This window comes from Zootermopsis nevadensis, unplaced genomic scaffold, assembly GCF_977971745.1.
Source record: "Zootermopsis nevadensis isolate Lab colony 2312 unplaced genomic scaffold, Znev_1.0 Znev_ptg000027l, whole genome shotgun sequence".
In the NCBI taxonomy this organism is placed as follows: domain Eukaryota; kingdom Metazoa; phylum Arthropoda; class Insecta; order Blattodea; family Termopsidae; genus Zootermopsis; species Zootermopsis nevadensis.
Genome location: NW_028259159.1, coordinates 645,511 through 672,106, shown reverse-complemented (window position 1 = coordinate 672,106; position 26,596 = coordinate 645,511). Strand labels below are relative to the sequence as shown.

The following is a 26,596-nucleotide window of genomic DNA, read 5'->3' as shown; positions in this document are numbered from 1 at the left end:
CCAACCGCTTAGTCTTCTTGTGCTCAGATAACCAGTAGGTCACAGTGTGGTGCGGTGACATAATGGCGGCACAAGATGAGGTTGGAATTGTTGATTTCGTCCTCTTGGATGAAATTACGCTTGACAAGTTTATGGATAATCTCCGAAAGAGGTAAAAATAAAAACTATTATGTGCTCTTTATATGTATATATATATATATATATATATATTGTGTGATTATAAACTTTTTTCTGTAATTTAACACAATGTGACATAGCTTTCACTGTCTTTTGCCTGCCTGAGGGCGTGGCCATAGTAGCAGGTGGTTAAAAAAGAAAAAGTGTGACCAAAGTAAGAGCACATTGAAACGTCTTTTAAATTACATCATCGAGTCTTTTACGTAATCATAATGAGTGGAAATGTGCAAAACCAAAGTACACTAATGTTTAGCTGTCAATGAATCATTTCGTTCAATGACATCACACCTGTGGCATGCGTTGCCACCAGCTCCCTGCTTTATAACCCTTTTTAAATACTGTTGGAAAAAATAAAACATTTCTTTTTTGCCAATTTTATGATTCCCTCAACTTCTAATTTAAGACCAATGACAAAATATCAAAACAATGAAAAAGAAAATAATGCATGTAATGTGTTTTATGTCATAATATATATCATCATCATTATATTGTGATATAAAACACACATCATCATGATGGAGGCAGCAAGGACCTCTGAAACATTGGTAAACTTATACCAGACATAACACTACAAACCAAGAGACAGCTATCTTCAGCACTGTAACAAAGTTTATTATTGTAATCGTGGAGGAACAAAATGCTGTGAGATGATTTCTGAACATGTATTAATTTTAAATACTTGAGCCTTTTGAGGCTACTAAATGCAATAAAATCCTCACTGGCAGCAAGCCACGTAGGGACTGGTTTGATTTTAATGTGGCTTGTCACCCAAGACAATTTTATAGTATTGGTGTATTTATTTAAACTAGGTAAGGCCTAATCCTGTATGCAGATTGAACATAAACAGTGGATTTGAAGAGGACAGCCAGTTGACTATACATATTATTCTACCATTTAACATTCAGACTACTTCTTCTTCTTCTTCCATTTCTTGACCGTTACTTCGGTCTTCCGGTGCTAATATTTTCTTCCATTCCTCTGTATTTTCCAATCTTTAAAATGTGTGTTAAAGAAAAGATTCCAAGACCCAGTTTCCAGACTAGTGCCATCAAATGAAGGAAGTTGTGAAATGTGCAAGAAACATTTGGAAATCAGTGCTTTATACCTGTGAGGAAGGAAATGTAAACTGGGTTTTATATATGAAGTATTTGAGGACCAGAGTATAAAAAAATCTGTAAAATTTTAAGAGATGTGATCAAGAAAGCTAATAAATTGTGTTATTTTGTAGGTTCAAAGGAGGAAAAATTTACACATATATTGGAGAAGTATGTGTTTCTGTGAATCCATACCGCACAATGAATATCTATGGCCCTGAACATGTGTCTCAATACAAAGGTGAATAACAATTTTATTTTTAAATTGGAAAACCCCTTTGTCATTCTATAATGACTCACAATCAAGTCATTTATTTAAAAGCTATACAAATGAGTGGTCATATTGAAAATTAAGTTTCTAATTATCCAATAATAAACCCTGATTAACAGTACCATTTGCACAAAAACTTCCTATCATACCCAACACTGAGCTAGTTTCCATCCTCATAATCTGTTTTGTCAAGGCCCATTTTAATATTATTCTACCACCTCTTTCTAAGTCCACTTTTCAAATATGTTTTCTCTTCAGAATTATATATTAATATACTGTTTATTCCATAAGACTTACTTGTTAATGTTGATTTTTTTTGTAACGTGCTTGATTTAACAAGTATAATTTAGCAAACAATTCAGTTATGCCTCAGTTTTTCTGTAATGTGGGGCTTTTGCTTTGATATAGTGTATTTGCTTGCTTCCTACTCTAAAGATATTCTCCATGCCTTTTTTATGAATTCTTAAACATTTATTATTATGTACTGTAATATAGAAGAAATACAATTACATGTTCTCATGTATTTTACACGTTTACTTTATTGTATGCAAAATGGGTGAAAATGTACATGAATTTAATCAGTAGACCCTATAAACAAGCATGAGAATATTTAAACAGATCATCAAACATAGAAAATATTACATCATAACATTTTGTTTATATCTGTGATATGAAGTTAAAATGTGTGTACCTAATATTAGCACTGTTTAACCTTCAGGTTCTATTACCAAAGAGTTTGGTTAGGCTGGTTTATTTTTCTGAGTGGCATATTATTATTTAATGTTGGAACTGTGCACATTTGCTTACACTTTCATGACCAAAAGTTCCAGTTCATTTTTAATTTGTTTGTGTACATCGATTATCTAGCTGATATTGAAGATGATTATAAAATTTTAGACATTCGTTTTTAAGAAAATGTTTATTTTAATGTAATTTATAGTAATATAAGATTATATTTGTGTAGGTAGAGAATTATTTGAAAATCCGCCTCACATTTTTGCTATTGCTGATGCTGCTCATAAAGAGATGAAACAGCAAGGTCGTGATACATGTATAGTCATCAGTGGTGAATCAGGAAGTGGAAAGACGGAAGCTTCCAAGATTATAATGAAATATATTGCTGCAGTCACCAATGTAGGTGGACGACAAGAAGTTGAGAGGTAATTAATATGACAAATTTACTCACATTCAGAAACTAGAAATGTGTAACATGTTAAGTCCAGTTAAAGGGTATTGCCTTGTGTGTGTTTGTTGTTGTTCCCACAAAGTAAAGTTTGAAAAGAAAATTGTTTAAAATTATTGTGAAATATTAAATAGTATGTTTAAATGTTTTCAGTTATTGACATTTACAAAAAATATATATAGGAACTATGAATTTCTCAGTTTGCACATGGTTGTCTTCTGGGTTGTTGCGCTGTGTAGTCTGGTAGAAGTTTACTGACTTTTCAGAGGTCCTTGCTGCCTCCATCATCAGGGCACTCATCGCCTGATGATGGAGGCAGCAAGGACCTCTGAAACGTTGGTAAACTTCTACCAGACTACATGGCGCAACAACCCAGAAGACAGTCATCTTCAGACTCACCGCCATGAAAAGCTCAAATCCTTCTCAGTTTGCCCTGCAATGAAGATTTTCTTAAGTCTTATTGGCCAAAAATAATATGAGCATTTTATTGGAACATTTTTACATGCTGCATGTCCAAAGGAAACTTGAGTCACTGACTTACTAACTGAAAAAAAATCTTGAAACATTTACATACAAAACAATTAATATGTATAATTAGGAAAATAATAAGTGTCATGACACCTTCAGTATGTATAATGTGCCAGTCTTCATATTTTTAACTTCTCATTTTTCAGCTGAAATCTATAAGTTTACAATACACTTTGTACTTATTTCCACAGTTTTAATGTTTTAAATTTTAAACATACATACCTTCACATTCCAAACTCAGGACTTCTTGAATTTGGTTACAGAATAAATATATGAATGTTGGATTGAAACATTTTCTGAATCCCAATGCTTGATTCAGTTTTTTATCAGTTGTGACAGTAAACCATATACTTGTAGTAACATGGCAGCATATGTGATAAATATTATAATGAGTCAAGCATAACTCTGTATTCAGAGAGAGGAATTATAAGGTGTACTGAGTAATTCTGAAGTAGTTTCTGTAGGATTATTATATCATGCAAATGGACACATATTTTTCAATTTTTCTTTATGTCTGCTTTAAAATGTGGCATCATGTAAGTTCATCCATTGTCACATTTAATGCAGTACATTTGAATATGTAAATGCGTGTGTTACATGCATTTAAATCAGCTAGTCTGAGGGCATCAATATATTGGATTTAAATTACACAGAAAAGAGTTTTACTGTGGATATTATTGTGACACATAAAATATATAAATGGCATATTTAATTGAATTTAAGTAATGTTTTTAAACATTGTACAGATCAGGAAGTCAGGGAACATTGATTTCTATTGAATGAATTTTTTGTTTATTTCAATACAGAGTAAAGAATGTCCTTCTTCAGTCAAATGCAATTCTGGAAGCATTTGGCAATGCAAAAACTAACCGTAATGACAACTCATCTCGGTTTGGCAAGTACATGGACATAAACTTTGATTTCAAAGGTGATCCTATTGGAGGTCATATTAACAATTACCTTCTTGAAAAATCTCGCGTAATCTTGCAGCAGATTGGGGAACGTAATTTTCACTCATTTTACCAGGTGAGTAACAAACAAAGGTTATGTAGGTCTTCATAACATGTAAAAATAACTGTCATTTGTGCTTGGGAAGGTATCTCCGAGGATCTTAAATAATTCTTCTTGAAAATGTAACTGCACTCTTTGTAATGTTGTATGGTATAATATTCATTCACTCAGCTGTATGTTAATGATTACATGACGTTTGTCATTGTCTTTATTAGTCCTACTAGGCAGAATGTGAGATAGTACCTTAAATTAAGCCATGATGAGTTTTTTCCATGTCCTTTGCAATTTGCTGACAGTGTTGTTAAATCAACCACAAATGTATAAAATATAACATGAAAATGTGGTAAAGAAGTATATGAATTAATTTAAAGTGAAGCTTATGAATGAAAGATTTTTACTGAAGACAGATGATACTGCCATTGCAGAGGACATTGGTAATATTGGGATTTCATTCCCCTATTCCCATACATTAAAAGTTAAGGTACATTTCAGAATGCCCTTGTATAAATACAATTAAGGTTATGACATTATCTTCTTGTGGTTGAACAGAATTTCTGAACTCTTGAGCATATATCCTTTCAACTTATCAGGTTTTTACAGGTAATCTTATCATATGAGACCTTAGTGTTATCATGGCTGTTATGTCTGTGACAGATTGGGTGTTGATACAGTTTCAGTTGTTGATTGCTATGTAATACCATTGTTATCTTAATTAAATCTTTTTGTCAGTTTCTCTGACATTATTTACTGTAATGATAAAATTAATTTAGTTTGCTTTTAAGTACTGTTGCTAAGTGAAGAACTTTCCTTCCGTTTATGTCATGGCATACAAGAATATGACAGCTAGCCACAATGGTGTGTGATAACACTTATCACAGTTCTGTCCTTGCTTAACATTTTTCCAGTGATAAAGCTAAAAAGATACATACTAAAAACAACATATTCTTCAATACTAGTGTGTTACATGGAAGTGGTTCCATGGTTCCTTTAGTTTTCTTTCCTTTAATAAGGAAATTATGAGGTATTCACATAATTTGATTCCAGCTGATCTCAACCCACAGACAAGCAACTTTTAACCATTTTTACAAACACTTAATTTAAAAGACCTGTATATATGTTGCCTTTGAGTTATGAAAGTCAGGATTGTTTTGGCAGTTTTTTCGGTTACAATGGCTTGCTCCCCATTCTCACTTATAACTGATGTTGTTATATAATTTTCTGCAGATTAAAGCCCATCTGTCCAGTTGAACTGATATCCTTATGTATACAACATATTTCAACTTTACATGAACAGCATGCTGGTTTTCAGTTAAAACCAATTTTTACATTGGTAATTTCTTAATTAGCTGATTGATTATTAGCTTTTCAAGAAGAACTCTGCCCATGTTCAGTAGAATTAGTTATGTATATAATGTCATTTGTGAGCATGAGTGATGCATTAGAAATGGTTGATTCTACATAGCGTGTAGCAAAATTGGTTTCATCTGTTCTTTTGTTCATTTAGATGTGTGTCTTAATCTTTTCTCTCCATGTCATAATTTCTAACTGAAGCTGTATTAATTTTAGTTTGTCTTCAATTATTATTTAATATTTGCAGCTGTTGAGAGGCTTGACTGAGTCTGAATTGAAAGCCTATCAGTTGTCTCGTGACCCAGATGCCTATTTCTATACCCAGCAAGGGAAATCATCCAAAGTGAATACCATTAATGATGGGTCAGACTACAAGGCTACAAATTCTGCTTTTAAGACACTAGGCTTCTCGAGTTCAGAAATAAGCACAGTATGGAATACTGTAGCTGCCATTCTCCACTTGGTGAGTAAGAAGTTCTTTCAGGTATATATTGAAGTAGAAATGCTGGTATTAGCTAAATATTATTAAGAATGTGGCACTCTAGTGTATAATTCTTTAGCTGATTCATCTAGAATATCAGTTAATATAAATTAATGAATAAATTCACTTTTAACAAGTGACTTCCATGTTTATGCTGTTTATTGGGAGGAAGCAAATTGTTTTATTACACTGTATCTTTTCACATGGAGTTACTTTTAGTAGTGCATGGTAATCATTAACGTATGTCACATACCACAGAACAAGCACTGTAGTTGTCTTTCATTACTGCTTATACATGCTGTCCAGATTACTGCTAGAAATTGAAAAGTGTGAACTTTAGTTAGCCTCCATTGGCATGAAGACTTTATATCAAATTTCATGTAAGGTTATTAAACACATACAAATGGTCCATGTTTATAAAATAATAAAACAGTGAAATGAATGTAGAATTCCAGAAAAAATTAACTTTATAAAGATATACATATATGGTTACATATTTTGATATTTTGTTACAATTTTTATTTAAGGCTCCAAGCTAGAGGTCAGTCAGCAACCACTTATTCAAATATCCACACCAATCCCCATATCTGGAAGCTGTCTCTCTGATCCGCAACTTGGGGACATGCCGTTATTTTTATTTCCTACTGTTACGATGAGGTTTGACTGTGTCTCTTTGGAACTGCAGCCACTGAGGGGCCCATTTTCATTCCTCCAGATGATACATGAATGGGGAAAATCAAATAAAAACTTGTGCCATTGCCATTTTGTCCACCACAAATCCCACATATATTGCCCTGAGAGCAAACCCTGTCCTTCATGGTTAGAATCTAGCCTCTAATTGCCTGTACTGTAGTGTGGCCAAGAACATGCTATGGTGTAGTTATAATGGTCAAGGATATTCAGTAAATGTGCTCTTCACCAAAAATTATTAAGCTGATTAAATCAAGGGAGATAAGGTGGATGAGACATGTAGCACAAATGGGAGAAATTAGAAATGCATACAAATTTTAGTCAGAATACATGAAGGGAATAAACTACTTGGGAGATCTGTATGTAGGTAGGAGGATGAAATTAAAATTAATTTTTAAAAAATTAGGCTGTGAAGAATTCAACTGGTTTATGATAGGGTCCATTGGCAGGCAGTGATCACAGTAATGAACCTTTGTATTTCATAAAATGGCTGGGAATTTCTTGAGCATTCCATCTGGTGTTTGCTGGGGAAAAAGGACTCTGTTCCATTGAGTTAATTGTACGCGTAATAAACATCTTAAATAATATAAATCCACTTATTTATTTATGAGTACAGAAATCCTCAAGTAAATTACACACATCATAAAATGAGTTTTATAATTAATTGCCACAACAACATTATCTTTCTCTTTACTGTATCTTCTTATGCACAGGGAAATGTGACATTCAAGAGCCAGGAAGAGTCTACTAAACCAGCAGACATCAATGTTGTGAACAAGGCAGCAACCATGTTCAGTGTAACTTCAGGAGAACTTAGCAAAGCATTGAGTGAACGAGTAATTGCAGCCCGTGGTGAAGTCATGAAAAAAATGCATACATTACATGAGGCAGAGTATGGAAGGGATGCTCTGGCTAAGGTGAGTCTAATTCATTTATTGAACAGATGAAAATGAGTTGTATTTAATAACAATTTGATGCCTGTTGATCTTACATTGATAGGGTCCAGTGGAGGGCATTGGTGAGTTCAGTGATGAACCTTCGAGTTCTGTAAGCCATCTAGTTATTTGGTCACTGTCTGGTCCCTATAAACCTAGTCCTTTCCGCTCGATTGTCTCATTCATTGCCCTGATGACGGAGGCAGTATGACCTCTGAAACGTTGGTGGACATCTACCATACTACGTGGTGCAACAACCAAAAAGACTGCAATCTTAAACAAATATTTTCTTTGAACAAATGAAATTCGCTGAGCTCACAAGTGGACCTCGTAGCATTCTAACAATTATTGCTTGTGGATTTTGCTATATTTTTGCTAAGATAAGTGTTTAGCCTTGTAATTATGTTTTTAGTTGAAGTTTATATAGTGCTTATTATAGTTTTTTGTTATTTTATTGTATATAGGTTTAGTTTTCTTTTAGATTTTTCATTTAGCAATGACTGGTCCAAGGTCAAGAATAGATGATACCAATATTTTAGATTATTTGATACTATAGATAGTGATAGTGACTTTATTCTGGAAAGTGAGTCTGATTGTAATGAAAGTGCCCCAGAAACAACAGGCCCACCTTCTGATTCCATGTTCGACATTGAAGAACATGACATGAATAACAACTACAGGGTATCAGATAACAATACAGACACCAAACTTATATAAAATTATGCAGAAATTAATGTTCTTTCTTGCAGGATGAGTGATGAAGAAGGAAGACAAAGCACAATTATGATTTTACCTCCTGAAAATTATTTTTTTAAATATTATTTTTCAATATTTCAAAATTTTTTGTAAGTTGAGTATAACATTAGAATTTATGAGATTTCTTTTCTAATCTACAGTACAGTATCTACAGATTTTTTTCTTAGGAAATTCCTGTGCATACATTAGTTTTATGTAAAAATGTTATATAATAATGAATAAATAATTTCAGGCTGTGTATGACAGACTCTTCACATGGATTGTTGGGAAAATTAATGCTGCTTTGAATGTGCAAGGTGAATTAGGAAAGAAGTCATACATGGGAACAGTAATTGGAGTTCTGGATATTTATGGCTTTGAAATCTTTGATGCCAATAGCTTTGAACAATTCTGTATAAATTACTGTAATGAGAAACTACAACAGCTTTTCATTGGTAAGTAACATGTTTGACCATAATATGTATTATATGTTCTTAAAGTGACAGGTGTGTTAGGAAGCATGATCAAACTTCTTGCCATGTTACAGTGTACATTCTGGCTTTTCAAATGCAGTTTAATAGTATTAGATTGTGCCAGATGTTTTATATCTATCATTGCCCGTTGCGGTTTGTGCCAATATGCTCTTCAGGAATTCATAAGTTTATGACTGTGTAATGATTGTGAAGAAACTACTTAATGATCTAGTGCTGCTAAGTATCGTGGTCAAATGGTTACATCGTGTCCACCATATCTAGGTACATGGACTGGATGATCAGGTAGGCCATTGAGATTTAGCATGAACAGGGAGGATGGCTAAGGATCTGCCTTGACTGACTGGTTTCTATATCTGAAACTGATTTCACGCACATGAATTCTTGGCTGACCACAGTCAAGGGCTTACATTTCTGTGACTGCACCAACAAAAACTCATTCTTGTGAAGGGTCAGATTTCTGTACCACAGTTCCTTTCTAGCATTGTGCTCCTCAACATCTGTTATATTGTGGTGGTAAGTCTTTGTCCAATAGGTGCAATATGACTTTATTATCTGCACTCAGATCGGATAAACTGCCTATCCTGATCGACAAAACATGTTGAGCATTCTCTCACGGGCCCAACTTTATGTGAATTGTCTGGGCCATTGTGCATGCTTGCATTGATCACAGACTCACAGCTTACTTAGTGCCCTGATGAAGGGGGCAGCAAAGACCTCTGAAACATTCATAAACTTCTATTACACTGTACTATTGAAAATATGAGACAGGCTGACTGCTGGACAATTGTAATTCTGTATGTTGACCACCCTTGCATAGGATCTGGGTATTAGTGAATTTATTGTCTGCAAAAATAAAATTGGTACTGTAATATAATATTCTAACATTTCTTTGCTTTCAGCAATGTTTTGGAGTTCAAAGGTAAATTTTTTTGTGTTCTCTTTGTATAGCCTGTGCATGTGCTGAGTTTTGAGATGATAATGTAGAGTGCTGTGAGTTAAAGTTGCAAGAGTAAGTCTGTGATGTATCAGAAATATTATGTGTACCCTATCCCTTGCAGACACTTTAAAATTGTTGCACGTTTATTACCTGTGTTAGATTTTGAGATCCCTTTCTGTTGTTATAAACAGCATAATCCTTAATTATTACATTTTGTTTTGCAACAGTGTTATGATTCTGTATTACATTTTATGTTGTACTACTAAAATTTGCATTACATTTCACATAGTTTGTACTACAGAAAATCTCGCCATGTCAGCAGCCAGTTGGCCAGCTCTGATCATCAGCCAAATGTGTAAATGTTTTAAATGTTTAAACATTAATTCTGATAGTTGTGAATTATATATTTCTTTAATGTGTTTAATAGTTATCTGTATTTATTATGTACTATAAAAATACATGACCATGAAATGTATTTCTCTTGTATAGCTGGAAATGATGGATGATGGAAGAATGAACTTCTCCATGGTGAAATTCAGGGGCTACAAGTATTTAACTCTCTGTGGGATTTCTATACTGTTGTATTGTGTCTCAGTGGAATCCTGAAGTTTCTTCTTTGAGAATTTATTTCTCTCAAATTGGAAATATACATTTTTCTAGATTGACATATAATCAGAAGTATCACTTCATATTTCCCCCTCCCACTTCTCTTTACTTTGTCATCTCTCCATGAAATAATGGTGTATTGAAAGAATGAAATACTACTTTATTTTCAGTCACATCTGGAGCTCATACTGACCTAAGCAAGTATTGTGTTAAGTAGGATTTGAGGTTTTCATGGCAGTGAGTCTGAAGAAGGCTGTCTTCTGGGTTGTAGTACTGGTAGGAGTTCACCAATGTTTCAGAGGTCCTTGCTGCCTCCATCATCAGGGCAATTAGGATAATGGAGGCTGCAAGGACCTCTGAAACATTGGTAAACTTTTACCAGATGACATAGTGCTACAACCCAGAAGTGTCAATTACACGTTTATATTGTTGTTTTCTAGAGCTTGTACTGAAACAAGAACAAGAGGAATACCGTCGTGAGGGCATTGAGTGGAAAAATGTTGATTTCTTCAACAACCAAATCATCTGTGACTTGGTGGAACAGCCTCACAAGGGTGTCCTTGCAATTTTGGATGAGGCTTGCCTAAATGTTGGAAAGGTTACTGATGAGGTATTACACCATAATATTTTGTCTTTAGATATTTTAGATTAAGTAAGGTAAACTTCAACTGTACACTGAAAAAGAGACTTAGGAGAGATTAATGATGATGCATTTATGCTTTGGTCATAAAAATTATGTTACTTGATAGAAAACTAAAGATAGTTAGTTATTTTAGGGCTCTGCAATCTTTCATTACATTTGTTTTCTGTTTCTTTTCCAGTCCAATTAACAGTTTGATAAATTTAATCCTTTTCTGGTATTTAAAGGTATTATTTCAGCATAGCAACCTTAATTTATATGTGTTACAACAGCTGGATTTTGCTTCTCCATATTTCCAAATATCATCCTTCCATAATTATTACAAGAGGATAAAAGGGTCATCTTGACAGCCTTAATGTAAAGTCACATTCACATAATGTAGCATTAAATGCAAGTACACAAATGAAATAAACATTTCTGAAGGAATCTGTTGTTTTCAGATGTTGCTTGAAGCCATGGACAAGAAGTTGGCTGGTCATAAACATTACACAAGCAGACAGCTGAGTCCCATGGACAAAGAACTGAAACACAAAGAAGAATTTAGAATCAGGTATGCTTTAAGTCAGTTAACTCTTGAAGTACAATTTGTTTTAAATCATTACAGTCTTATATTCAGTTCTGACACAAGTAGAGACAGAATTAGGAAAAAGTCTCTAAACTGAGAAAATGTGTGTATACCCTTTTAAGGGCTTCTTTCTTACACCATAATTCAATTAATCAAACTTTCACATATATGTAAGAAATTAGGTAATATAGGGTTGTCACTGGGTATTTAGAAGTTTCCCGAAGTGGAGAAAGCATAGATAGCTCCATTTTATTTTGAAGTGTTTCATTCATAATGAATTTGTAGTCTGTTGCTATTCTGAAGGAAATATTTGAATTCAAACAAATTAAATTTGTCTTCAACAGACACTATGCAGGAGATGTAGTGTACAATATCGATGGATTCTTGGATAAAAACAAGGATACATTATTTCAAGACTTCAAACGCCTTTTACACAATTCATCAAACAAAATCATCAGTGACATGTGGCCAGAAGGTGCCATGGACATTACTAAGGTAAATAGTTCATTTCATCTTCAACCTTTTAGCATCTGGTTGTAGCAAAGTGTAGAAACAATACTTGAATTCCTTCTGTCCAAAACAGTCATAAGTAAGTTTGATGAGGAAGATCTATATGTACTATCCTAATCATATTCTGTATTTATTTCCTTAATTTGGCAGTTGTTTGTGTTCACATCATTGTCAGCTTGTGTATGTATGGAATTGGTTAATTGATTATCATTTCCTCCTTGAGATAGCATATGGTATAGGTAAAATATTTACTATTCTTCTTCCATTGTTAGTCTCTTTTAAATACATCTCTTGTTTCCTGTCTCCCATTGTAGTTACACTAAAACTTGAAGCTGTTGTCAGATATGTTTGGTTGTTGTACCATTTCATGAAACCTTAGGAAACTGCTGTTATCTGTAGCAACAAAGCTTTTTTGGGTTACACTGAATTGCCTATTTTTGTAAACCTTTCCTTTCTTGTAGACAACAAAGCGTCCTCTGACAGCAGGAACATTGTTCCGCAGTTCAATGATCAATCTAGTCAAGACCCTGACCAGCAAGGAGCCATTCTATGTGCGTTGCATCAAACCAAATGAAGTGAAATCTCCTTCATTGTTTGATGAAGAAAGAGTCAAACATCAGGTGTGCTACCTTGGACTAGTTGAGAATGTTCGAGTCAGGAGAGCCGGATTTGCTTACCGACAACGCTATGACAAATTCCTAAAAAGGTATTTTTGAATCTAAATAAAAATCTCCATGGAGATAGAATATGAAAATTATTTGTTTTTTGTTTATTTAATGGTGCTGTCTTTATATTTGTTTGGGAAGACTGAGGAAAAGTGTGAAAAATCTCATGTTAGTCAGTCTCTGGTCTGACATTTTGAACTCAGGATCCCCAAATTATGAAGCAGGCATGCTAACGTCTCAGCCATGACATTTGATAATAACATGATCCTAATAGGCAATTTGTCATTAATTTTCTGTATTTGATTTACAGGATATTATTTCCCTAACAAGCCATCTATAATTTAAGAATGAATCTTATTTTTACACTTGATCATTCAATAATTGTTGATGTTTAACTTATATGCTAATTATATTTTTCATGGATTATTGGTTTATTTAACAGGTAAATTTTGGCACATGAACACTAATAGTGCACATTTGACAAGCCGAATAGGCACAAGAATTTAATCTCCTGTAAATCAGTCATATTTTTGATATGCGTGTCTGGCATGATACCTTCAATGTGTTTCTTGTTGTTCTGGTACTCTTTATTGTGCTAGTGCTGTACTTCTTTTAATGCTCCTTTTTGTTCATGATAAAGAGAAACATTAATCTTGTCTTCAGTGCAGAGACAAATTACATTTTTATCACACTTCTCACACATTAATTACAACTTACAATAGTGAAAATATGGTTTTGATGGATTCTGCAATAGAAATCACATTTTAGAACTGGGACCAGACCCACAGAAATTAAGGTGTGAGAAACATTCTGGGTATGAACATAGAAGTTCATAGTGTGTTCAACTTTGTGGTGAAGGGAAACTTTACAAGAGTTGTAAACTTGTGTTATATTTGTTAATAAGCACGCGCTGTTTGAACTATATATAATTGTTTCCAGATATAAGATGATATCCCAGTTCACATGGCCCAACTTCAGAGCAGGGTCGGATAAAGATGGGACTCGTGTGCTGATTGAAGAACGAGAATTTGCACATGACGTCAAGTATGGAAATACAAAAATTTTCATTCGTTCCCCTGCAACACTGTTTGCTTTAGAAACGGTAAGACTTTGCAGGTTTATGTTGTACTTCAAGCTTAAATAGAATTGCATGTTGGTGGTTTCTTCCATATTCTGTTAAATGATAGTCATTTTGGATTTTGTTGCATCTCTATTACTTGTTGTGTTTTCAAGAGAAAGTTTCTTCATATAAATGTCAGCTTCATTCATTCTTGACATTTAATATGTCTCTTGGAAGTTATGATAGTAGCTACTTGGGGAAATGTGAAAGCATATATCAACCGGCCATTGAAGACTAGACCAAAACACTTCATTAACATGGAGCATGTTGACACTGTTTACTTTTAGATAGAAGCACTGAATTACACTGATAGCTTGGAATATGTGTTGCACTTGCAGTATGATGTTTATAATTTGTTTACACATTCAAGTTAGAACATAATGGCCTCCCATAAGAAAGCTTATTAAAATATATTACAGTGTTGTGACTGCAAGGTGCAGCAGACAAACAGACAGACATGATATGGCTGTAAGGAATTTGTTGCATAGGCATAACGAATGTCTACAGAAGCTACATGTGTTGCACCGCTGAGTTGATTTTGATTTGAAAATTTTGGGCTTGCAATTTTGTATCTATCCCAGAATAAACTTCCATGAGCTACATTTGTTTCAGAGAAGTAAATTAAGCAGTCTCCCACATCCTTTTTGGCTTCCATTGTTTATTTATACACTCACTCTATGGGTCAGAATCCTTGAGAAGCTAATAATTGCTCATCTAATCAAGAAATTCCTTTCTTCTATGGTACCCAAAGTTCTTATCATAATGAAAGACTCTAAAGTTACAAGCCGCATCAGGTGGCTGAATGGTGAATGATTTATTCACTATTCAGCCACCTGACGCGGCTTGTAACTTGAGAGTCTTTCATCAAATTCGGTCCCATGAAATCTTCGCTTTATATGTCTCTTATCATGTTTACAGAATCCAGTAGACCCTATCCTGAGTCATATCAATTCGGTCCACACCACACCTTATTTAAGTTTTATTTTAATATTATCCTCCCATCTGTGCCCAGGGTTCCCAAGTGGTTTCTTGCCTTCAGGTTTTTGTGATAACTTTTCTGTGCACTTCTCATCCCTCCCTGACATGCTACATTTCATGTTATGTGTTACAGGCTCGCAGTGAATTAATCCCTGGTATTGTAATACTGCTGCAAAAGTTGTGGCGAGGCACTTTGTGTCGCATACAGTACAAGAAGATGAAAGCTGCTCTATATATAATGAACTACTATCGGCATGCCAAGATCCGAAAATACCTAGAACAGTTGCATTATGCCTTCAGGTACTGCATGTGCTTTACTATAGAGGAATTTCTTGTGACATTTTAACACTTATTTTAAAAAATAATAGGTATCTGAAGATGATCCACAACTACTTAAATCACCATTAAGGCATGACCTTTATTTGCAATTTCCTGTTCTGTTACTGCTTGTAATGTTTTTATGTCCATGGTAGAACTCATAAACCCACACAAAGTATCCTCTGAAGTTCAGAGATCAGCTGTGTACTGATACAAGTACAACACAGCTGCCATGTCTCAGATCTGGGCTGCCTCCTTGCCTGAACAGAAGTACATAGAGACATGGAGAAAATATGGAAGAAAAAAAGAACAGAAAATGGGGGAAAGAATACAAGTGAGGGAAGAAACAGGCATTTGGTAATGCTGGGTGATCTAAATTGATAGTGTAATATTATGTGATCTTATTCAAGTTTTAAGGAAGTGTGCACTAAATTGACATCAATGCTGTCAATATTATAGCCATTCTTATAAATCAGTTTACATTGATTTTGTCATAACTCCTTTTACATTTGCTTCTGAACATGACTGTCATACCTGATTTTCGAATGGGTTCTTATGTTAATATTTTACATAGGCTTAGCATTTTATTTTGTCATCTTTGTGTATATGTCATTCCTGAATATAAGAAAATTGCAGGTCTCAGGAAAGTATATTCTGCAGTAAAGCTTAGACACTATACCATAGAAATATATTTATAATTTTGTTACTGAAGAGTTATATACCACATACATAGTTTAAGAAATTGGCTATTCACAATTTTACATCCTAGTCTAAATTTTAAAGGACTTACCTGTTACAGAGATGTGAAGAAAATGCATGACTATGGCAAGAGTGTGACCTGGCCAGCACCTCCACTCTCCGTTCGTCCTGTGGTGGGTACTTTGCGAGCTGTTCATGCTCGCTGGAGAGCCTGGATGATTCTCCGTGCTGTGCCACGTGCAGAGTGGCCTCAGCTTAGACTGAAGGTTTGTTTGCATTTCAAATAAAACTCTTCTAGTCCATTCTTCATACATTGATTTTAATACTCTGAAAAATATATAGATATGCTGGTATAAAAACAAGCACATCTGCCTCTCATCTATTCTGCTTGTGTTAATTTATTATGCACAAACACAAATACCATAAACAGAAATGCCAAAACGTTAATAAGTTGCAGGGAGTTTGGTCTGGAAATAAACACAAAGAAAAATAAGTACACATTCATGTCTTATCACCAGAATTCAGGACAGGATCATTTTACAAAGGTAGTTAATAAATCCTTCAAAAATGCAGCAGGTTCACATATTTAGAAACAAGTCAAAATTATCTTCATAAAGGAGTTAAGGAGCAGTTTAAATTTAGTGAATACTTGCTTCAGTTTAGTTTAGTGTTTTATGTAATGAGGAGCTCTATAATTTTTACTCCACCAATATTATTATGACAATGAAATCAAAGAGAGACCAGACTTACAGCCCACTGGGGAATATGAGAAATTCATCAACAATTTTAGTTGGATAACCTGAAGTGAAGAGGCCATTTGGGAGACCTAAGCTTGGATGGGGAGGCTAGAATTAAAATATATCTTAAAAATGGTGTGTGGGCCTGGCCTGGATTTATCTGACTCATGTTAAGGTTTAGTGGCAGGCTGTTGTGAACACAGCGATGAACCTTTAGATTTTCCAAAAAAAGGGCAAGGAATTTCCTACGCAGTATCAGCACTCAAGGACTCTGCTGTATAGAATTAGTTTCTTATAGCCACGTTTTGTTCCATAAAATGTATTGACAGCACTTGCTATTTTCCCTGTTCATTCAATTTACTTTGACAAAATATTCTTAACAAATGTTCTGTGTTCAGATGTGTGCAGCATCAGCTTTGAAAGGAAAGCGAGGAGCATGGGGCCAGAACAGAAAGTGGGAAGGGAATTACCTGGCTCTTCCACATTACAACCACAACAGTGAAGCGTTTATTGCCAGCATAAACAATCTCTGCAATGCTGACAAGTTCCAAATGGTAATAATTAACAACTGATTATGTTAGAAATAATTTAAATGAAAATGGATGTAACCACTCTTACCATTGTGGGAATAATTGAATAAAGAGATATATGAATACTTATTGATATAGGAGCTAGCACCATGTGGTTCATCTACACAGAGAGCCTTCTTATTGTGAATGTGTCTTGTTGCGTAAACTCATTGTCTGGACAGAATGTGTAGCACTTTATTTTACCATCTGTGTTGTGTCCTTGCTGTGGTACTTGCTTTTATGTCATTTTCCACCGTATATTCTTTGTTCTTTTAATTTATTATTTCAGTTTTTAGACTTGTTGAAAGACAGTCAACAGAAACAAATTTGTAGGATATGACTTGAATTGAATGCCTGGTGTTACAGGTTTTGTTTTCATCATACATCCAGAAAACAAATCGATTTAATAAGTGTGCAGATCGAGCCCTTTTAATCACTGACAGCAATATCTACAAGCTGGAAACAAAGAAATTCAAAGCCATGAGGAAAGGTTCGCCCATTCAAGAGGTATAGTGTATTAACTCTTTGGCTTTTGACTATTTTTACATAATTTGCTCCACTTTAGTCCAGAGTAATGTAGGTCATATCCACCATAGGTCTTAGCTTTTCTGTGAAGTATGTATTTTCTTTTAAAGTTATAAAAGTGTGGTGAGACTGACAGGAACTATTAATTAATAATTATACAGTTTGGTGATATGTTTATTTATATAATTCCATTAGTACAGATTTAGACTAAATTAAATTTGCCAAATCTTTACACTGTTGCCATGTTTGTAATTTTTAACATAAAAAGATGTCATCTGCAATTGTAGTTGTATTTATGAACTGTTTCTGTATGGAGTACAGTGATTGATTATTGCCATCAAACAGGAAGCTAAGTACAGATTTTGTGTGACTGTAATTTTTTTCTGTCTACAGAAGTGTGATCTTGAAAAAAAAATTGCATATCTGTTGCCACATAAATTTTCAGGAAACTGCATTAAGTGACACTATTTCACACCTACCTCAGAAGTTTGGTGTCATATTGACAGTAGAAAATGTAAGAATACAAAGGTATCCAGTGGCATGATGTTAAGCCAACTTTTGTTAAAAGTCTGTTACTTATTTTAAAGGTTATTTATTAACAGTGGACAGGCACATGGGTTTGACATTGTAAGCATCTTGTCACTTCTTACTGAAGATGTAACCTTCAGCTTGGTGATATTTTTTCTCTCAGCCATTTACTGTATCATATGTATATTTTTATTGCTTACGTGCTTTATCCTGAAATAGGAATTTAATATCTCCAGATGGTAAAAGATAAATTTGCTGCTTATAATGCCATCTACTTTCTCACTTCCCAAGTTTTCTGTACCCTGCAATTCCTGCATGATCTTCAGTTCATTGGAGTATGAATTCAGATGCGTTCTGATAATTTTAAATATGTTCTGCGACTGTAACTTTGATTGTTATAGGTAACAGGACTGAGTTTGAGCCCAGGAAGAGATCAGCTCTTGGTGATTCACTCAAACAAGGGTAATGATCTAGTAGTGGCCCTGAACACTGAACCATCGCATGAGGACCGAGTCGGAGAATTGGTTGGAATTTTGTGCAATCGTTACCAACAGTAAGTTCATAGTACTGTAAGAAGAGTGATACCCAAGTTATTCTGTGTTCTACAGTACCTATGGCAAGCAGAAGGGATTTGAAATATTCTGTAATTACCTTGTTTTATTAGGCTGACATTGTCATTTTATAATTATCATAAGATTGCTTTTAAATGTGTAGTTGATTAAGTGGGATAATTCCAGAGTTACTGCCAGAGGATATATGGGACACCACAATAATATGAACAGAAACTAATGAAAGGGAAAGAACAAAAGGGACTGAAGTTGTTTCACCTTTGTCAGCAGTGTGGTTGTGAGGAGAGCAGAGATCTCTGCACAATGGATGTCTGACAGACTATTACTCTTAGACACTGTTATACTTATTGCATGATGAAACACTGAAAATATTAAAAGAATCTGTCAGATGTATGTTATACTTATTTAAAGAATAATTATGGCAGTGTATGTTGATGCTAAGTGCTGATCGATGCGAGTAGATGGAAATAGGTTGAGGAATGTGAACTGGCTTAGGATGGGCTTTTGTGGTGATGAACCTTATGATTCCATTACAACTTAGTAGTTATATATGTCCCATATTGTTATGTGCCAGAAGTTTGTTTGTTGGTTGCCACACTTTATTTTATTCTATGTAAGTTCATTTAGTGATCATGAAAGACTGCTGCACTAAAAATCAATGCAAAATAAATGCATGTGGACTGAAGTGTAATTAGTTTTAAAAAAGTAAATGCCATTGAAATGTTATTGTTTTGTGTATATACCATTTTGTTTGAGAATGTCACTTCACAATTGTAGGTTGCGTAACATGGAGCTGAAAGTGACAGTTGGCAGTCAGTTTCAGTGCATGCTAGGTAACAAGAGCAGACCACTCCATGTGGAGGTATCACCGGCAGCACAGGTGGCAAACTTCCGACCTGGAAATGGGACAACCATTGTGTATGCTGTTCCAACAAGCTATGCTTTAGGTGGCACTGGTGACCAGAATGGTCAACAGTACAACCACAAAATTGGATGGAAGGCATAAAATGAAGTTTCAGTGTCCAGTGACAGGTAAGGACTTCAGAACAACAATATGTAATGCATTAAAGTTGTGCAACTGTGAAGTACAAGAGTAGAGAAGGAAAGGGATTGTCAGAGTTTGTCAGTCTTCCTCACTAAATGAGGCATTGTTGTTCTTATTATTATTTTTTCTCCACCCTCAGTTTCTTGAACTTTTACATTTTGCTTTAAATATGTAGGCTGAACAGTGTGGTGCATTACTGGAGCAATAATTGCAGTTTGTTTTGTGTTTACTAACTTTAAAAGATATGTCTTTGAATTGCTGCTGCTCAGTTATGCTTGTATATTTGTTGTTCCTGCTAAGCTCAGCTTGTGTTTGCCAGGATTAATATGCGCGTTTAAAACAATTGTTACAATCATTTAGAATTGCTTCCTGAAGATTCAGGTTAACAAAAAAAGTACTTTCCTCATTCTACAGAAAGCAGCTCCTATTTCTTGCCTGTTCGTTGATAAAGAAAGAGTTAATTTCTTTACCTGGACTTTCTTTTTAAGCTTTATAGCATTTATGAAAGTTGTTATGGATTAAGAGAGTATTAGTAAATTACTTTGTCTTGTTAATCTTCATTCATTTACAAAGTACACAAATTTCATAATAATAATAATAATAATTTTATATTGGTTAACATTTCCTTGATATTTGTGTAATTTTGTATTATAAGTATTATATTTTTTTGTAAAAAATATGCAGTTTCATGCCTTTTGAAACATTATTTCACAGCCTATGTTATTCTTAATCAGAACTTTAATGAGTACTTGGCATTTGTTAACATCTGAGTTCTGACACCATGTTGTCTTGTAGGTGGTTACCAGCATTTCTGTGAAACATTGGTAACTGCCTGCATAGTTATTTTGTGTCGCAGTCCAGAAGACACCATTTTACATGTCTACTGCTGTGAGAACCTCAGATCTCATATGATTTGTTGTTTTAAATGTTCATATTGTACATTTAAATTTTGGTTTATATTGTATGGATTTTACAAGCATAAGACTTTCAAAAGATAGTAGTTCAAGTGATGTACTGGCAAGAGAATCATCGGTAAATTAGGAAGATTATATTTCATAATTTACTGTATCTCCAATAATATGTAACTTTTTATTAAATATAATATTCTAAAAATGTGTTAATAATTCACAGTGGATCTTAAGTTCAAGAAATATATATTTAAAGCATTTAATCATTTAAATATATATAATCTTACTGCAGTTTATTTTTATACATTTTATGTTGTTTTGGCAGTTATTTTAGCACTTCTATTGATGTTAAATTATGAATTTTGTCTGCCTGAAACAGATACATCTGATCCACTGATGGGCATTAGTGAGTACAAATTGGCCATCATTATTCTAGATGATTTTGGCTGCTTCAAAACAATTTTAATTTGGGGAGTACTGTTCTCCTAGGTTTTGTATAATAAATGGTATGATATTTGAAGTGAAATGGAAATCATGTTTAGGTACTAGGTGTAATCTGAATGGTAACTGGCACTTTCTGGTCAGTCTACTGAAGAAAATGAAACTTAAATTGTTCACTGTAATGAATGCATTTTAAAGATTGATGTCATAGCTAAGTTGTCCATAGATATGCAACACTCTCAAACCTTGTTTATCTGAAGCTCTCCAGAGACTTGTAGAATGGTGACTAAAGGATGGATTTGATGAGAAACATTGTTTATTGACAAAATTGTAAGGACTGAACTGAATGTTATGTTTAGTATAATAATATTTTGTTGTAAATGAAAATAAATGCAAGTGTTGTTTCTATCTTGTATCATTCGAGACGTCATGATCAACAAGAATTATGGCACTCCATGCAGACACATTGTTTAGATCATATGGTGAAAGCATATTATTAAAAGTTAATAGCATTTATGTTTTTTAGTCATTGAACAGAAGTGATGGAAATATTTAAATTTTTTCAAAGGTCATCTTCATCAGAATCTGTTTGTCATCATCAGAAGCAGCATCATAATCATTATTATTACTATTATATGTCTTTTGGTGAACCTACACTTTTATTGATATTTTGTTGATGCTGTATATTTAGAATTGTAATTATCCACAGAGAAAGCCTTTATCTATTGATACAGAGTGTTGAAAAAGAATAGTTTATTTACTGGTGTTTTACCACTTGAAGTTACAAGAAAAAGGAAAGTATCCAGAGTTAAAGTTTCTGTGGGCAAAGAGCAAGTAACATGAAACACTTAACTGAGTATAATATTTCTAAAGCTCAATCTGCATTCAGCATTTCCAAAAACAAAAAAAAACTCGGGGATTGCGAGAATAAGTTGTCAGATGATTTGATGCTATTTTAAGTGTTGGTGTAATGTTGAAATGAAATAGTGTAAGAATGCACCGTTATTGTTTTATCATGTATTTTAAGATGTCTGCCTTGTAAGAGAAGTCTGTGATTAAGAATCAAGGAGAAAATAGTTAAGTGTGTGCACTGAATGTGCTGTGTCTACAGAACTGCTTTTTTGGTGACTGTATATAGCCACTAGATAAGTTTATAATATAATTTAAACTATCGTCCATAAAATTATGAATTTCAGGTATACAAGTGCTTGCGCATTTTTAGAAGGAAGGGTATACAATTTTGACAAACTTAGTATTGGGCAATTATGCCTTGACCCTTGACCATTGACCCTTTAGAGCCGAATGGTAACTATATGTACCACCTACCTTAATAATCTGCAAATATATTTCCTACAGTGTATTTATAGCTTTTTTATGATTCTTAAGAGTAAACAGTAATTGTTAACTAAAACAGCATTAGCCGATTGATCTTTGTAATGGAGATGTTACATTTTATTTGAGGTACGAACTGAATTTTTAAACATTATTTTGATGAGCTTTGGCTTAATAGGGTTAAGTGTCGCCAGTACATAATAAATAAATATTCTTTATTTCTAGTTTCAAGCGTGTATTAGAATTTAAGTTTTTTTATAGTTCTGAATTTTTTTGTGCTAAAGAAACTTCATTAATTAATGAAAATAAGACAAGTGGAAATACTGTACTGTTCCATATAAGAAAACATTTGGAATTGAATAGGGATTTCTGCTTTAGTGTGTGTGTGTATATATGTTTGACTCAGTTCTGTGACAGCCATACCATTGTTTGCAGTGTTGATGTAAAGTCTCACTGAAAGAAAAGTTATGTTTAAATCCAACACAAAATAAAATTGCTTAAAATCATCTTACTCTAGTATTAGCCATAAAGAAATTATTTGGAAATCTACAGTTGTTTGCCAATTCACTGACTACATTCATTGCCAATTATGAACTCTGTTCCATTTTGTCTTCTCCTCTGCACCCCCAGTTTACAGTTTGTCTTTCTTTCATTGGATTTATTTTGGCAGTCTTTCACCATAGACCGCTGTATTGCTAGCATATTCTTGCAAACTAACTCTTTAACACAGATAGGTTATTGCTTTTGTGTCACAGAACAAATCATTGAATGAGATATTCTCAAACTTCAGTTTTAACATTCAGGTTTGTTAACAACATGGCGTGAATGAATTAATCAGAACAGAAGGAAATTTGTGCTTAAATTATATTAACTCTCATTGCAGTCATATTTATTCTGAAACAGTTTATAAATCCATTCCAGAATTTTGCAGCTTATTGTGTTCACTTTACATTCCTTTGTATCTTGCAATGGTGTACAGGTTACTGTAAGAATATTTGTTGAAATTAATGTTTCCTGTATAATGTAGAAAATGATTTAGTGACACATCACTGTTTTCAGGAGAAATTGGCACTGTCTGTGACAAAGAATTTAAATTATTGTTTTAGAAAATAAAGGTATCTGTAATCATGTGTGCAATATGTGTCATATGAAAGGGAAAAGATACTTTTCTTTTAATCAGCAGTCAGTTGTGCCATAATGTGATCCATACCCCTGGAACTGTAAGTAATTTGAGGTGCTCCAATATTGTATTTTATAAAATCAGTTTACAGAACATGAAATTTTTATCCAAATCTGAACTTAAATCTTATATTTTTGTAGTTATATGTATAAATATTATAGTGAGTGAAGTTATGGAACTTTGTTACATTTAGTCACTAATTTTAATGCACTCTTTTAGTAAGATTTCCAGTACTTATAACACTTGAATGTAAACAGGAGATTGTTGTATGATTAAATGTATGTGTATATAATTGTTACTTTAATTATGTGTGCCATTTTAACACAGTTTGCACTATATTTTATTTTGTGTGCATGTGAAGGTTTGTGTAATGTCCACTTTGTAACCTAAAGCTTCTTGAAAAACACTGAATTTTCACTCATTAACTGTTACCGCATTTGACATGGACACATTTCTTTGGACAGTAAACGTTAACCCTTGTGGCATATCTGGTCCCACTATCAGACTTACGTTGCCTGTCCTTCTCGGCATTTTAATGGGGGCATGACTTTGATGACATTGATATTGATACATTTTCATTACTGCCTTATCATCTTTTGGAAATGATGATAATCATAGAAGACATGGAATTTCAGTGTAATGTTCTTTCTCAAATTACTATTATTTATGTTCCATTTGTATTGTGTATTTGACCAAGTTATGTTCCCAACATGGTGTTCATATTGATGTGATACCATTTCATTTTGACCATAATAAAAGTTGAGCTGGTGTTATTTTATAAGTCTGAATAAGTATGACAGCAAAGATTTAGTAACTTACAGATATAATAATCAAATACATAACTAATTACAGAATCTGTTGTGCAACAGACACTGTATGAAGATCCTGTTTTATGTATTTATATTTCAGATCACTTAACTAAAAAAGCATTAATGTAGAAATAATATGTGATTTGTCATTCTTATCTTTAGCATTTATCAGCCATCTGTCACACCTTACACATGTTCTAGCAGGTGTGTTGTGCAGTAGCATATCACTAACCCATTTAACCCTGGAGTTAAAGTCTTGCTGGTAGCCCATAGTACGGGGATTTAAATCCCATATTCTTATGTGATAAACATTAAAATTATACCATGTTGTCTTCTGAAGGTGTTAGAAAATAAAGGATGTTTAATAATTCTGTCTGCATTATAGTCATAGGCTAAGACATCAGGGACACTTCATGAGAGTTTTGATTTTTGTTTTTACATTCAGTAAGAACAAATGACAAATTTTTATCATAGAAGTTTAGTAACCACTCCTCTAGTGTGTAAGTAACATTACATCCAAAGAATTTGTTAGTCTTGGTATTTTGGTTTGTAACAATGTGTGAAATTGTATGTAGAGACCATCGGTTCAGAGGAACATGCTGCCTTCATCTCCAAGTGGCATTACAACCCAGAAGACCAGCTTAAACATCTTCACCACCACTAGTACCACAAATCTCAATAATATGATAACTTATTTTAAAGTAAATAAAGTTTGTTATTATATATCACAGTTGTGCATTCAAATAGTTTGACAGTGCTGTTACAAGCAATCATATATTGTAGTGTAAGGGTTACAGCTCCATTGTGTCTGAATTAAATATGTGCAACAATGTATGGTTTAGACTTTCATCTAAATAATCAAGTACTTAATGCGGTTTGTTTAGTATGTGTCAGTATTTGTTGTATACTTCATATGTAAAGTATTTGAGATGGACTGTTATCTTCTTTAATCATGTTTCCATAGACTTCTTTACAAATTTTACTGCACATTAAACATGCAATAGTGTGTAATCATTTTCTAAAGGTGTACAATTTTTTTTTTTTGGTACTAAATTTGTATAGTCTTAAATTGTATTATTTGCCTCTTTTACATATAGTGCTTAAGAATTTAATATAATGTCAAATATTTTTTCTTTGTTTAGATTTTACACATAACATAAAATGTAAATCACAGTTCAAGTTGAAAATTGGGAATTTATGTTTGTATTTTTGTACACTAAATTATACAAACAGAACCTATAAATACTAGTTAAGTATTATGTATACACTGTCCATACATTCACCTGTTCTTGGCAGAATTCATAACATTTTATTTTATGATATCAGTGGCTATAATGCTGCCAAATTATATAATGATAAAAATAGTGCTCACAATTGATGTTTGCATTATGAAAAATAGATTTGATCTGTTTTGTAGGAAGTTGTACTGATATATGTTAGTTGCTCAGTATTTTCAGCTATATAAATAACCATTTATTTAAAGTCCATACTTGCAGTGAATTTAATCAAATATAATTGTTTTTTATTAGACTTGGTACATCATGTCTGTCATAGCTCTATATTTCACTTATTTTAATAGATGTTTCAGTGATTTATGTACTTACATTTCCATGAGTATGTAACTTAGAACAAATAATTACTTACAGCAGAAAAATGTATGATAATAGTTTGTAGTATATTCAGTAAGGACTTCTCTATGAATAACTGTGATAAAATAGGAAATAGAGAAATTGTGCCTTAACAAATATATGCTTTGAAGTAGAGTGATGGATTTGAATACTGTTTGTGTAAAGTGTGATATAGTTAGTTATTTAAAAAAATTATTTGTGCCGAGAATTAAAAGTAAAACCTCTTTGTCATTTTGTGTATGCACTTAAAATGTTATTTCCACATGAAAATACAGGAACTTGAAATTAGCCTTTGAGTGCTTGAGTCATTAAGGTCAGCGTTGCTGTTTTCCCTTATC

At 33.4% G+C, this 26,596-nt stretch overlaps 1 protein-coding gene across 2 annotated transcripts; it reads left to right on the top strand.

The window, feature by feature from the left end:
* Window positions 1-11: 11 nt before the first annotated feature.
* On the top strand, window positions 12-26,546 carry Myo31DF (Unconventional myosin ID). Of its 2 annotated transcripts, none has more exons than XM_087356522.1 (19): window positions 12-151; window positions 1,406-1,512; window positions 2,507-2,702; window positions 4,060-4,279; window positions 5,862-6,077; window positions 7,499-7,702; window positions 8,709-8,910; window positions 10,933-11,102; window positions 11,573-11,682; window positions 12,042-12,192; window positions 12,669-12,913; window positions 13,812-13,974; window positions 15,104-15,270; window positions 16,088-16,253; window positions 17,123-17,278; window positions 17,660-17,800; window positions 18,748-18,899; window positions 19,693-19,947; window positions 25,206-26,546. In XM_087356522.1, the coding sequence occupies exons 1-18, from the start codon at window positions 63-65 to the stop codon at window positions 19,919-19,921; spliced, it is 3,084 nt and encodes a 1,027-aa protein (XP_087212648.1). In that variant the 5' UTR covers window positions 12-62; the 3' UTR covers window positions 19,922-19,947; window positions 25,206-26,546. The 2 variants fall into 2 exon arrangements, with proteins under 2 accessions (XP_087212648.1, XP_021933405.1); XM_022077713.2 differs by having other exon boundaries at window positions 20,756-26,546.
* Window positions 26,547-26,596: the final 50 nt, after the last annotated feature.

Bases quoted from the DNA above. Each gene is read 5' to 3' on its own strand.
- Myo31DF (XM_087356522.1), top strand. From the start codon at position 63: ATGGCGGCACAAGATGAGGTTGGAATTGTTGATTTCGTCCTCTTGGAT. The intron at 2,703-4,059 runs GTAATTAATATG...ATTTCAATACAG, and splicing joins GGACGACAAGAAGTTGAGAG to AGTAAAGAATGTCCTTCTTC. The intron at 17,279-17,659 runs GTAATAATTAAC...CTGGTGTTACAG, and splicing joins ATGCTGACAAGTTCCAAATG to GTTTTGTTTTCATCATACAT.